General features: G+C 38.9%; 1 protein-coding gene across 1 annotated transcript in view; it reads left to right on the top strand.

The window, feature by feature from the left end:
• The window catches only part of HMGCLL1 (3-hydroxymethyl-3-methylglutaryl-CoA lyase like 1), a 57,656-nt gene extending 45,687 nt beyond the window's left edge, over positions 1 to 11,969 (top strand). The window contains exons 7-8 of the mRNA XM_009638784.2: positions 7,466 to 7,591; positions 11,856 to 11,969. Of these exons, the coding sequence (XP_009637079.1) occupies positions 7,466 to 7,591; positions 11,856 to 11,969 (240 nt within the window). The remainder of the gene's footprint in view (positions 1 to 7,465; positions 7,592 to 11,855) is intronic.
• Positions 11,970 to 14,854: the final 2,885 nt, after the last annotated feature.

Here is a 14,854-nt window from a genome sequence, read left to right as displayed (position 1 = left end):
GGGAAAGAGCATGGTCAGCTGCTGCTCCCTTGACCCTCGGGCATTTTAGCTACGGGACTGACCAGTTCCCAACAATGAGGTGGGACTTTTCTAAGCTCGTAACTAAGTCCAGACCATGTGATCTCTTAAAATCAGTATTGCCCCTGTGCCAAATTTGAGAGTGCAAAGCTACAAGAATATCTCCAAGAAGCTTATGTTAGAATTATTGAATATTAGCATAACAAAGCATTTTTCTTCCCCCAAACTTGTTCTCAGAAGTGGCCAACCCCATTTTTCACTAGAATTTTCCAAAACTATCCAGCCTGAGGCAGGGACGAGGCATGGAAAATATAAGCTCCAACAGTTAAAGGCTGACAAAGTAATAAACAACTGAAAGTAGGGCCTTATGATGGAAAGTGTTAGGGAACTTTAACTCTAGATGTCATTGCCAGCTTTGCTTATAATAAATGTGTCAGTAGCAATATGAAAAGTTGTGTGCAATAAGTTAAAGGAATGCTGTATTAACTTATTTTATGCAGCACGTCTGCCCACAAATTGTTTGCATCTCAATGTGTTTCAGGAGAAAAGGATTTTTTTTTTTTTTTTCGCTGAATGTATTAATTTTCTAACTAAATGAACTGGGAAATTATAGCTTTTAATGTAACAGTGACACCCTGTGGTCAGTAGTGATGGAGTTTACTCTGAAAAGTTGTGTTTTCTTTTGTGATGCATTAATCTTTAGCAAGACCAGAGAGAAAAAGAAACAAGAAGGAAATTTAGTTAACTTTCAGGGTTTTCCCACAGAGAGATGTTGTCCCATTTTATTGCCTTATATGTAGAAATACATGTTTCGAATTGCTCAAATGCTAAAATAATATTTATTTATATACAGTTGTCTTATTGAAATAAAGGGGAGTGGCAAGCCTTTATTTTAGACAACTTGATAATACAACACACCGAAGTGTGTCTATGGGCACAGCCACTTTACAGAGCATTGCTGGCACAGTTATTTGTATCTCTATGCCATTATCTATATCTCTACAGGAAAAGGAGTTTTCCCTGGTGGTGTACCAAGTAGTGGTGGGTAGCAGACTGATGCCAGAGAGACACAGTAATAGGACAGTACCACACTGTGCCAAGAGTGCCAGCTAGGCACCGGCAGGGCTGAGGATTAAACAGTTGGAAGCAGTAGTCTTGTGCTGCTGTCTGTGTGGACAGTCCTTGACCTAACGTGTGTAGGTCCTCCTTTTACTTCTTCCCTTCCTTGAACAAATGCTGAACTAATATACTCGTATTTTGTCATATCTATGTGCACCTATTTTTAAGGCATTCTGGTACTGAACTTCACAGTGCTGTGGCCCCTAAATTTTCTGGGACGACAAATCTTTTCCTATTTAATACCTATTTTATGCATACCTGGGATCCTTGTTATGGTTTCTAAATCTCATAGTTTAAAAAAATCCCAATTTATGAGAGACGTGGTTTATAGTTTCTGGTTTATACCTCATGCATACCTGGAGCTGATCTTGCCATTTTTGAGAGGGGCAAAGTTAATTTCTGTCAGACAAAGCCAGGTTTAAAGATCAGTAAGGAAGGAGACTGACTGTCCCAACAAGAAGTTATGGGGAGGTAGTAAAACAAACTGAGAAATGTGAAACATTTATTATTCACTGGAAATAATGGTTTCCTGTTAAAACTGGCTATTTGACAAAGGTGATGAATTTAATTCCTTGCTCTCTCATTGGGGACTTAGGAAGTTAGCATGGGACAGGAGCAAAAAGTCTTCTGCTATCTCTAGAGAGTAAGCTAAAGCTAGCCAAAGCTAAAGTTTGGAAGGTGTTCAGGAACCACTGTCAGGAATTGAGTGATTATCAAAACTCCACAAGCATCAAAAAAGATTGGAGCACTAAGTTGTCCTGGAAGTCAAGCCGTTGTTCACACACACACATGTCCATACATAAGCAACTCAGTGAGTGCTCGTGTAGGACATACAGAATCATAGAATCATAGGATGGTTTCAATTGGAAGGGACCTTACAGGTTGTCTAGTTCCATCCTCTCTGCCACGGGCAGGGACACCTTCCACTAGATCAAGTTGCTCAAAGCCCCATCCAACCCAGCCTTGAACAATTCCAGGGATGGGGCATCCACAGCTTCTCTGGGCAACCTGTTCCAGTGCCTCACCACCCTCACTTCTTCCTTATATCTAATATAAATCTACCCTGTTTCTGTTTAAACCCCTTGTCCTGTCACTACATGCCCTTATAAAAAGTCCCTCTTCAGCTTTCTGGTAGGCCCCCTTCAGGTACTGGAAGGCTGCTATAAGGTCTCCCCAGAGCCTTCTCTTCTCCAGGCTGAACAACCCCAGCTCTTTCAGCCTGTCTTCATAGCAGAGGTGCTCCAGCCCTCTGATCATCTTCATGGCCCTCCTCTGGACTCACTCCCAACAGGTCCTTCTCCTTCTTATGTTGGGGGCCGCAGAGCTGGACACAGTACTTGAGGTGGGGTCTCATGAGAGAGGAGTAGAGGGGCAGAATTACCTCTCTTGACCTGCTGGCCACGCTGCTTTTGATGGAACCCAGAGTACAGCTGTCCTTCTGGGCTGCCAGCGCACATTGCTGGGTCATGTTGAGCTTCTCACCAACCAACACCCCCAAGTCCTTCTCCTCAAGGGCTGATCTCAATTGATTCTCTGCCCAGCCTGTATTTGTGTTTGGGATTGCCCTGACCCATGTGTGGAACCTTGCACTTGTCTTTGTTGAACTCCATGAGGTTCACACTGGCCCACCTCTCAAGCCTGTTAAAGTCCCTCTGGATGGCGTCCCTTCCCTCCAGAGTGTCAACCACACCACACAGCTTGGTGTCATTGGCAAACTTGCTGAGGCTGCACTCAATCCCACTGTCCGTGTCACTAACAAAGGTGTTAAGCAGCACCAGTCCCAATACTGACCCTTGAGAAACTCCACTCATTACTGGTCTCCACTTGGAAATTGAGCTGTTGACTGCAACATATCCTACGAAATAGCTGCGGTGCAACTTCTCGTGAATCTCAGCACAATTTAGTGTCTGTCAGGAAGTGACAACGAGACTGTGGGCTTTTTAAAGATCTCATATTGACAGTGAATGTTTTGCAGGCTCAGATTGTTGAAAGGCTTGAAACTCATTATCTCCTTTAAAAGCCTGACAAATATTGGGCATGTGATGAAGGAAGAGGCCTTGTTTTACACATTATGTCAATTTTTAGCTTTTCTTTTAGAGCCCCTTACGCTTTTAAGGGCTGCAAAAGCAAAACAGCTTCATAGCTGCTCAGACTTGCAGAGAAGTTATTTATTAGGTGCTATTTCAGACTCTGTGCTTGGACAGGCTGGGCTGTAATATTAACCTCCAAATTAGTAGTACTGCTGAAGGATGTTTTCCAACATCTGTTTTTAGCACTGTTAGAACAGAGCTCAGAGTATGGATTATTTAAGGACTTTTTGAATAGGGCCGCACTGGAGATGAACAGCAGTGATTCTGCACACAAATCAGAAAACACATTATATTTGCCCATACCACATGCAATAGCAGACAGATGCAGCCGAGTCTGCTGCTGAAATAGCGGTGTGTTGCAGTAGACATCTTATCAGAAGTGTTGTGAAGAGAACTTTAAAGGACAATATCTTAAAGGCAGAGAGACCCACTTATTCCATATTTGGAACACTGACTTGAAGACATGTCAGATTTGGAGGTCAGACAGAGCTGCTGTGTTATATACACTGTGTCAAGACCTTGTCTACAACTCGCTGAATGTTAAAATGACAAATCCATCCTGATGCAGATACCATTATAGAGACAAAATCATGTTTATACACTCTTTTTTTTTTTTGTCCTGTACTAGGATGAAAGCCACCATACTGAGGATGCTACCAATGTAAAGCTATGACTAGACTTTCTTCTTTTTCGGTTTAGCCAGAATAGTTGATGGCTTAAAAGACAGAGCAACTATCACTGTCCATCATCTGGAGGTTACTGCTCTCGCTGCTTACCCAGCAGAAGACGTGGTTTTTAATGTTCTTGCATGTACGATAGGCTAAAATGACTGAGCTCACTCCAGCTTCCTGTGGAGGTAGTTTGAATTAACTCAGATGAGGCTGCCTGAGAATACTCGCATGGGCTTAGGCAAAGATGTGTCTTTTATGTTATCTTTATGTTGCTGTGGTATCCCATACCCCTCCATGTATTTGCAAACACTTCCAACAAACAACAATAAGCAACATGTACCCCAGTGTTATGAGAATTGCACTGCAAATGCAGAATTATGGTGGCATCACAAGTGTTTGTACAAGCATATCAGGAAATTAATATGTGTGCTTTTAGAAGACACACCTTTTTAATGCTGGCGGTATATTGGGTTTTGTTTTTTCTCACAGCGAGAGCCCTGTGAAGGACTGGAGCAGGCTACTGATAGTAATACAGGTGACACCCCACAGGAGGAGGTTCTCCCCAGCTTTGAGCTGGCAATCTTTTCTGCCTGTTTTCAGATGCCACTTTAATTGTCACCAATAAATTTAGTTGTTATTTTTCCCATTTTTGCACAAGGACAAGCGTTACATGAGATAATTCACTGGGGTTAGAAAGTGACTGCTTATATGATACTAAAGGTGTTTCTGAGCCTGCTGATCTTTCTCGGGAGTTTAACAGCTGTGATGTATCGCAATACATTATTTGCCTATAGCTTTTATCCCCGTGTAAAAGTTACTGAAAATAAGTACATCAAGAAGAATGCTCTAGCAGTTATGACACAACCTGACAGCTGGGGGAAACTCTATAAAGGACACTTTCTTCTACCTTTTCATCCCCGAAAAAGTAATTTCTGATGGAAATCTTAAAATCAGCAGGCACAGTAGTGGGATGCATGCTTGTATCATGCCAGCACTTATTACGTGTTGGTCTCCCTTTTCTCTCCCCCAGAAATTCACTGTACCCTAAGTCTTTCCAGTAAGAGGCCTTAGGTGTGTTTCTGCAGTGACACTTGCAAGCCTGACAGCTGCCTCCGTGGAGCTTGGAGCAATGGCTTCCAGAGCAAATCTATGAATCTTAGCAGCTCATGCAAAAAGAGACAGAATTTCCAGTTGAAAGCTATCATAAACGCATATCCTCTGTGTATTGGACACAGATGTGTTGTATAACACATTTTCTGACCAGTGGGTTACACAAACAAAGTGTGTGACAAGTGGCTGAAATGTGAAACATGTACTTTGGTGATTCAGTCCATAATTCACAGATTAGTGTACTTTAAAGTACAATATCCCTTCTTAAAGAGTCTCATTGTGTGAGCAGTATTAAACAGTAATGTCTTGCCTGTCACGGTTATGCACCTCAGCTCCTTTGAGGTCTTTATTAAAGGGTTTTGAGCATCTACGTAGCTCAAGATGATGTTCTCTGCCTGAGAATAGGACCTGGAACAAAGATTCATTGGATTACTCTTTATTATCGCCCTCTAGAAACGTTGGAACTTCAGAGAGCCTGTAAGGCCAATAATAAAGCTATGGAAAGCACTGTTAAAACTAGAAGCAAATACAACAAAACAGTTTAATAAACAGGGAAGTTTATTTCAGAACTTAAAAAAAACCCCACTGTCTTAGCAACTGCAACATGCAGGATGTCATCTTTTGCCTACCTTGCCAGCTAGTTGCATGCATGGCTTCAAAGAGAAGCCCAGGCTCCCAGCTTAGCCTGTGGGGACAGGTAGGTCCTTCAGGAGAGCTACAGAAGTCAGCTTGCTGTGCAGTCAGGCCTCTAAGCTGATCTTACTGACTTGCAGATGTGAGGAACAGGCCTGGTTTAACCTCTGAATCTCTCCGGACCCAAAGTCAAAGTTGGAGTATTGAAAACTTATCTCTGCACAGGAACTCCTGTCCTGAATTTGAGCTGTGATTGCACCCTGATTCAGTTTGCCTGACTTCTTCTAAACTTTTGGTGTATGCCTGCCTGAATTAGCCCTAGGGGAAGGAGAACCCTCTAAGTGTGCTTGAGGCAGAGAGAAGCTGGTGTCTTTGAAGATCTGATGACCTCTCCGCCTAATATCGTTGCCTGCCTGTGATTATCTCTAGAGCCTGAATGCCTCCAAAGGCATCTAATCTTCTTCAAGGGGAATTCTGAAGAGCTTTCTTTAACAAGGGAGACCCAGTGTCCTGGATCACATACCTAACGTGTTAAAACAGGAAAAAATGCTTCCCAATTTCAGCTTTATTTTAAAATCTAATCACAGAAAGAAGAGGGTGCAAGAGCTCACTAAATAAGTCTGTGGAAATCACAGGCTCGGTTCCTTTCCCTCCCTGACCAATCTCCCAGGGAAGGCTTTATCCCATAGGAGATTTAATACTGTCTTTTGGGCAGAGTTGGTCACTGGTTTGCTATTCTTTATCATTAATATACTGAGAGAGCATCAGGAGAGAAAAAGACCCTGGATGCAGTAGGAAGAAAATAAAAATCAGAGAATTATGAATTTATGACAGCTGGTTGTTTTTTTCAAGTCTTAACTTAAATGAGAAAGCTTAACACTGTGCATCAAGTACTCCCTTAAAAATATTCTAAGATTGTAACCTATATCTATGGAGAACTTCCATGATATCCAAGCTATTCAGTTATTCCAAGCATCTTAAAAACTAGGTTTTTGAATGGTGCTCCAGGACTGTGCTAAGGTGTGAAATTTGCTATTTTGGGGGTTGCGTTTTCTTCTAGAGTGGTGATGGACAATGGGTCAGACTCACCAGGATAAGGTTCTTTAAACTTTTATTTCCAGTTGACTTAAACTCATGAACTCTTTAACAGATCTGCCAAAATTTAATTATTCCTTATATTGTGATATTCAGTTTGGGTGAAAATATCCTGTAGTCTTCCTCTAAAACAAGAACAAAAAGATTATTTACATGGTGGTTTCATGAGCTCTAATAAAGAGGAAAGAAAATGAGAAGAGAGAAAATGCTGGGAGTGAGATTCTTTGTGGAAGAATAGCCATTGATATAAAACACATTTTAGAGGTTAGATGTCCTAAAAATCTTTTGGGTGACACATAAATTAGATACTAATATTAAGACTTCCAACTTGAAAAGCCTTATACGTAGGCTTAAAATTACACATTTGAATAAATGCATTGATTGTATTTGGTTGCATCTAACCTTTGCAGGAATAGATGCAGGCTACTTAAAAATAACATGTAGAGAGCTAAAGAGAGAAAAGACATGAAACTGTTTGGCTCTAAAACAGCAATCATCTTATCTGCCAAAATCACATGTAATGGTCATTAGTTCTCTGTTCCACATCCTGTGTTTGAAGAGTCTTACCTTATAAAGATGTCAGGACTAACACTGTTATAAGGAATTTCCTCTGAGAACCACGTCCATTTGTGGAGAAATGTGTATTTTTTCCATGGTAGCTAATATATATCGCCTGACATTAATGAATACTCTGTGCTGATGTTGCATTTTTGTGTTGTTATCTTCCAGATGGGAGTTGCTGTAGTGGATTCATCTGTTGCAGGACTGGGTGGTTGTCCGTATGCAAAAGGTGCTACTGGAAATGTAGCCACAGAGGATGTGATATACATGCTTAATGGTCTGGGGATCAATACAGTAAGATATTTTTACTTTCTACTTAAGACTGTAAGGAAAATGAAAATATTTTTCTAGAAAGCAATCGATACATACCCGACACATGCTGTACAATAAAATATTGAGAGCAAAGAGTCATTCTTGCAGACTCAGTAATTTAACATGGCTTGACACATGAACGATGTTGTCTTCACTAGCAATTTAGAGTAGAACTGGCTTGTGTGTTTGACATGAATTTGAATAACCTCCCTCTCTCTACCTGGAGCTATGAGAAGCTCAGTAGCAACTGCTTTGAGTCATTGCTCTACCTCAGTAACCACAAAAAAATCACTACTGTAGACATTGTCCCAGAAGGGTGATCAGCTCTACAGTGGAAAGACTGAGCAGACCTCAGCTTTTTTTCACAAAGCTTTGGATTTGGTTCATAGTGCTTATTAATTTGTTGTGAATTTTTCTGGCTTCAAACTAGAAAAAAATTGTGGTGTTTGGAGCCCAAGCACAGAACATCACTGTTTCTTGGGTATCCACTTAATATATTTCAAAATTGTACAAAATCTCTTATGGGCTAGCAGGCTTCACAGTCTTTTTTATTTCCAGCCCTGTTCTTGGAGGAAAAGGGCAAAGCAGCTTATCTGCACTGAGCTGCACTTCAATGAACCTTACACATGAGCATCCACACTTGAAGAGCACACATTTAGTATCCCTGGCTTGGTTGACATGTTAATAATTCTGTATTCCTGGGAACCAAGTCATGCTGCCTTCTTCAAAGAATGTCCTCTGGTCTTCCTGTTGGTTATCATTGTTCTGGAAATGTGGCACAATGAGTTTGGTCTAACTCAAGCAATACAAGGACTAAACTTAGACATAGACTTTGGGAGTCAAGCTTGGAGGAGAACGTATAAAGAGCTGCCAAAACTGCAGGGTGTGTCATTTGTCAACTACTGCGGAAAGAAATTGAAAAGCCTGTCTGAAATATAGCGATCTGAGTTACTGGGGAGCTTGCTTGTCCGTCGGTTGCAATTCAGTGTGGCACGCATGCTGACAGAGTTCCTTGATATTTAAGGATCATGGAACTTGTTTCTGAATTGTGCATCCCCTGAGCACTGTTACATCATATTCAGTACCTTACAGAGTTTACTGTAATGTTTATCTGCTTTCCTATGCTTTTTAGGGGGTTCTGGGTGGATGTCAGATACCTGTTTAGAAAAGGTTTAATCACACATGTCCATTGTACAAGTGGACTGTGTTTTGAACTGTTCAAATGTGCTTTGGGGTAGGTTTTTTAAAGAAGAATGTGTTTATTCTTTTGAAACAACACAGTTCTTTGGAATAAGGAGGAGAAACCATGCATTTCACTTTACATTGCTGTGCACCATAGTCTTAGGCTTTCAGTATAGTCTTTCCCTGGGCAAAATATCCATTGACTTCTCCAACTGACTTATAGCAAAAGGAATCAATTACATAAAAATAGGCTGGTTAAATGAAATGTACTTTGTTCCAGGCCTCTTGATAAGATTTATTAATCTGTTAATGATCTGGTGTCCAAGCAGGAATCTAGCTTGTCCTAAAAGTTGATACCAAATCCCATGGAGATAAGAATTTCACCATCAAACATTTAGTTCTTCCTTTTAAAAAAAAGTTTAGATTATGCAATAGCAAAACACAAGGCTTTGCTCCTTGACCCTTTTCTAGCCCATTAAGAAAGGAGTGGTTTACTGGATGAGAGACCTTAATATATGAGCTTTGGTCTTTGCAGTGCTGTCCATTTGGTACCATGGCCGATTCTGTAAAATCATTATCACAAAAATCTATTAGTATGTCCTTTTTTGTACAATGGCACAAAATGAAATTATAATTACTAAGGCTGTCCATTTAAAAGGGAGTGCTTTCTCATGTTCCTTTCAGCTATGTACTAAAGCTTTAATTTTTTTGACTGAAGTCACTTAAAGCGTCAGCCAAAGGATGGACAGTATTTAAGCATACATTATTGAGTTCAGATTGACTAGATACATCAAAATAATAATTGATGCTTGTTCTATACTGTTATTCAGAACACATAACCAAGGACTGATGCATGAAATGAATCTCTAGCAGGCTAAATGTGAAATAATTTTCTAGCAGAGCCCATCTACAATGAGATTTATTGGTTATACCATGGCAATGGATAGATAATTATGTCATAGATCATTAATGCTTATGAAACTTTGTAGGGAGACATGTACTTTCTAAAAAACCAGTTTCTATATGGTTCCTATGTAAATACAGTAATGGTACTTGTGCTTATGAGACCTTCAAAATGCTTGGCAAACAATAAGCCTTTCTGAGAAGCAACTAAGTACTGTTAGCCTTACATTACTGACACCAAAACCAAAGTTCAGAGAGATAATAGACTTGGTATTTATGAATGCTGGATGAGAACTGATTAATTGAAGTCAATTAAAGAACTTCACCTTGTGGCAGAAGCTTTTCTGATGTAAGACACTTCTCCAAGTTCATAGATAGTATTGGAGGTACTTGTCTTCACACTTGGTGGTTTCTTTCCTTGGTGCAAAGGAATAATTCTGGATATATGGAGTGGTTACTGAATACACTTCTGTACATTTCTGAGTATCTATCTGAAGACATATTATTTTTGCTCAACAACCTTACAAACACCTGTCACTACTCTTTTCCCATCCCCATCTGTGAGTTGTGCTTGTGAATGGTTTTATGCCCTCATGGTAATCCTCTTTGGTTCACGACACTCACGTAAGAAAGACAATGTAAAAGACAAAGAGGTGTTTGTATTCCGTTTAATGAATGTGAACTGTGAACATATGTTTCTTATCAACACATATCACATTATGCAGTGTTACAGTGCTGAATATGTGAATTTTGTATAGTTTGGGGGTTTTATTTTGCCATCTTCCATAATCCAACTACTAAGTATGTCTGTGGTGGTATGTTTCTCATTTCTTCCTAGTAAAAAAGCACAGATGCTCTAAGAATTATTTAGGTTTTGTTATGTGCAATGGCACTCTACAAACTAATCCTAAATAATGACCAATAAAGGATAAACAGAATGAACTGAAACCACCCTTGTCTTAACTGGATTAAAATGAGACAGTTGTAAAAGGGTGTCTGAACAATATGTTTTAGATGGTGCTAGAGCTGATTGGTAACTTTGAAGAATTTTTTTTTTCAAATTAAAAATGTTTTTGATTACGTTTCCATGACGTAATTTCTATTCTCATTAACATTTTTAGCCAATTCCAAGAATGAAAAAGGCAAAGTTTACTGTAGAACATGGAAATAAGTGCTAGATCCAGTTAAAGGATTAAGCATGTAAATCAGATCTTGGTCTGAACTTTAGTGCATAAATCCATTAATGTTATGAAAGTGTATTTCTGGTGCAATACATCTTGTACTGTTTAATGTTGAGTGACACTTCTCCCAGTTTTATGTGACTGCTCAGTGTATTGGTAGTTCAAAGTCCCTTTTCGCACCCTTCTACAGAGACTTCACGGGCTTTTAAATTCCAATCTTTGGAGCAACTACTTACATCACTTATACGATCTAACTCTAAAAGTGTTACTATACATGAGTAATTCAGGAGACTAATAATGTTGTATTTTTTACTCTCTGATCAGTGATCTGATTCCATTTTAGCAATCAAGTGGCATTGATATGTTAGTTAAAAAACAGTTGATTGCTCAAGGAACATTTTTTTAGCATGGGCAGATCAAGCAGCTGCAATTTTTTGCTGAGTTCTGCTAGCAATGTAAATTGTAATTTTGTATTGAAGAGAACTTCTTCAAGAAGGAGATTGTATTTATTAAAGAGAATGCAGGATCCCATTTCTCACTGAACTCAATTCCCAATACAAATGTATTTCCTCCGTTTTCCTGAGCTGCAAATGGGATACTTGTAAGCATGAAGTTTCTTAGCCTTGGGTGATAAATAAGTACAACTCATACGTAGACACTATATTTTTCTTCCAACTTCTTCAAGTTGTTATACCAATTCTTTATCTCATATTCTTTTGAGTTTGAAAGTTATTACTAGATTATTCAGTCCACTGCTGTTAGGGTAAGAAATCACCCTCAAAGTAGTAGAGCCTTCCAAACAACTGGAAGCTGTGGCTATTGTGTATGTCACTGTACCTCTACTGATCTCCATTGCCAACCTATGACATCAATCACCCCTTTGTTTGCAAAAATTAGACCCTAGAGCAAAAAACCTTGAAGTTTGAGCATTGTCAACATGTGCATTTATTATTCTTAACATTTTCCACCTCTTTTTTTAGGGAGTAAATCTTTATACAGTGATGGAAGCTGGAAACTTCATCTGTACAGCTTTGAACAAGAAAACAAACTCAAAGGTTGCACAAGCTTCCTTCAATACCGGAACTATCAATTAAATTAATTTTTTTTTCAGCTTAATTACATTTGTCATCTGCCTTGACCAAGGACATATATATCAAGAAAACAAATACAAGAAAACCATTTCAGCAAAGAACCAAAATAGAGCCCATATATAACTTTTTATTATGGGAAGAGTTACTGTACTGTACTGTCTTGTCAAGAATTGTCTGATTTGTAAGTAAGAAATAAATTACTGTAGTACAGAACCCTGGGCTTGGTACTTCTGCAGATGAGAAAGATGTATGAACACCAGGACATTTTACTGTGTTTTAAATTGAATTTAATTCTTTTCAGGAAAACTGAATAGAAGCAGCAAGTACATAGTTAATTTTTAATCCAGATGACTTTTGGAACAGTACAAATATTTGCAGTAGTTTACGAGATCCCACACTGTGTGTGGCCATTCTATTATGTGTTTTATTTATCTGAATCTTTACTTTTCATTTGTCAAGTCAGTTGTGTTATGAACATGGAGCCAAATCTGAATTCACCGTAAGAATTTTTTAGCTATAGCACTTCTTTATTTTTGTTTTGTTTAACATCTGTTATGTATATGGATGACTTTATCTTGTTCCAAGACTTTGTGGTGAATGGCAGTCTGCCAGATCTTCCAAATCTAATGCAAATTTCCTTATTTGTTACATATGTTAAATTTGTTGTAGTTGCTTTTTTTCGTCAACTGTATTAAAACCTAATTATATGAAGCAATTAAAAATTGGCAAGGTTTTCAACCATCATTCAGGGTAGTAGTAATGTAGAAGGGTCTACATTTTGTCGAAAGTCTCATAGAACAATTTGATTTTTTATTCTATAGTCTATGAATTGACATTCTCACTTATAGATCATTAATCTTTGAGGATAATAATATTCTGCTGGACTAGCTTACATGAAGGGAACCACTTACAATTTTTCTTTGTGCTCTACTGTACTTTTCAATGTCTTAGTTAGCAAGATGCCAGTGAACTGCACTGTCATTTTCAGATCAATAACAGACAAATTCAAAGAAGAGCCTTATCCTATCTATGAACTGTTCAAAAGTGCCATGAAAATATTGTAATGTTTTCAGTCTGAAACATTAGTACTGATATTGGTTGTTTGTGTAGGATCCTTCTGTAAGTCTATGTCCTTAACCTTGTTTTTTTCTGAAAATAGCCTGTTACCATGAACGTCCAAGACCCTGGACTATGATCTTTTTCTGTATTGTCCATTTTCCTCCAAAATGTGAAAGGCTGGAAAAAGGTAAGATGAAAGAAAGTGAAAGATAACAAGTAAAGAAGGAAAAGACTGAATCATTTTTGTCTGAAACTCAACTCTGCCAAGTTACAGCTGTCTCAGCTTGCCTTTGAAATTCCAGAGTGAACCTTTTCTGAGATCTTTTAGCCAGTACTGTAGTTTAGAATTGACACAGCTTAAGAAAATCAGACTTTGCATGCCAGGTAACTTGAAGCTAGAAACTCGATGTAAAACCTCTATCCTCTTTATGCTGTAATGATAATCAAAACCAATATAAACCACATTGTTTCACTCTTCTCATGATAAGAGTCAAAGAATAAGCAAAGAAATGTGTTTAGGTGAAATGGGAAATATCTTGTCTGTCAATCCAAAATACTAAATTGCAGCTCTTCCTGCAGTATCTAGTGAGAAGACTTTCAAGTACTCTTAAAGGCATGAACACCCTGATTTGCTTGGCCTGCTCTGGGTGGATGGTTGGATCACCACTGAAAATGCTTTGTCCTCATTCTGCCGTGTTTTAGCTGGGGCTTTGTTACTTAGCAGCCACTACAGCTCATATATCAAAACACGAACTTTAATAAAACCAGGTCTTGAACCATTCACAGATTTTAAAATTCTGTAATGGATTAGATCCAATGAAGAAGTGAGGAATATGCAGCAGTACTTAGGTTTTACTTAGTAATAATAATTAGTAGTTAAGCCTAAATGAGGTGCCAGAACTGACATCCTAAAGGCTCCCTAATTCAGATGCCATTTACCCATGAAGGTGACTAACCACGCTATACTGCTTTCCTGTTTAACAATAAAATTTCCTCTTTAGTTTGCTTCTGTGCAGGCACATTTTGAGCTGAAGTGTGCAGTTCTCATGTAGAGCCTGAGGAGTGTTCTTCCATCCAAGATCCTGTGAACATGTTTGACATGAGCAAGACTGAGCTTCTCACAGAATGAAAGTGAACTTGAAAAAAAAAGTAGTTGTGATGCAAACCACCTTTTAAATACTAGCCTGAATGTTGGGCTAAACAATTGATCTGAGATTACCTTGCTACTCAGCCTGAGGAGATTCAAATGCACATTTTTCGGTATCCTAGTCAATGGATCTAACCACCACGCTATATACAGGACTGAAAAAGAACACACTTTCTAGTAAACCTGGATGACATTGTGCCACTGGGTAGGATGGAATTCAAAATTCCTGAGACTAGAAAGATCACAAGAAAAAATAATCTCTGCACGAGATAAGGGCTTTTTCTTTGAAGATGGTGGTGAGGGCTTCAACTAGAGGCCAAGTTAGGAACTGAACTGTTACTGTCCACTTTTTTCATAAGTGTACTAACTACATCATCTTAGATAAAAGTGAGTGGTTTCACTGCTACCACAACTTTTGCATTAAATATAATAGCTATGTAGAACATAGACTATAGAATAAAAGAGCTAGCTCTGCTCAGTTCTTTGAGAGTTCTAGACATCTATGTTCCTAACTACCATGCAGGATTGCTAACTTCGGCACTAGGAGAACCCTACACTCTGGAGGAGTTTTCGGAGATACCTCTGCATGTAGTGCATCCTAGGCTTCTCAGCATCTGGGCTGTCCGGTTTGCAATTTTGAGGCTCTTAACCGTCCCTGTGCACTGAAAGAGGGTACCTGTTA

The sequence above is a fragment of the Egretta garzetta genome, unplaced genomic scaffold (genome assembly GCF_000687185.1).
Source record: "Egretta garzetta isolate BGI_Z169 unplaced genomic scaffold, ASM68718v1 scaffold415, whole genome shotgun sequence".
NCBI lineage: Eukaryota > Metazoa > Chordata > Aves > Pelecaniformes > Ardeidae > Egretta > Egretta garzetta.
This window is presented reverse-complemented; position numbering and strand designations above follow the sequence as displayed.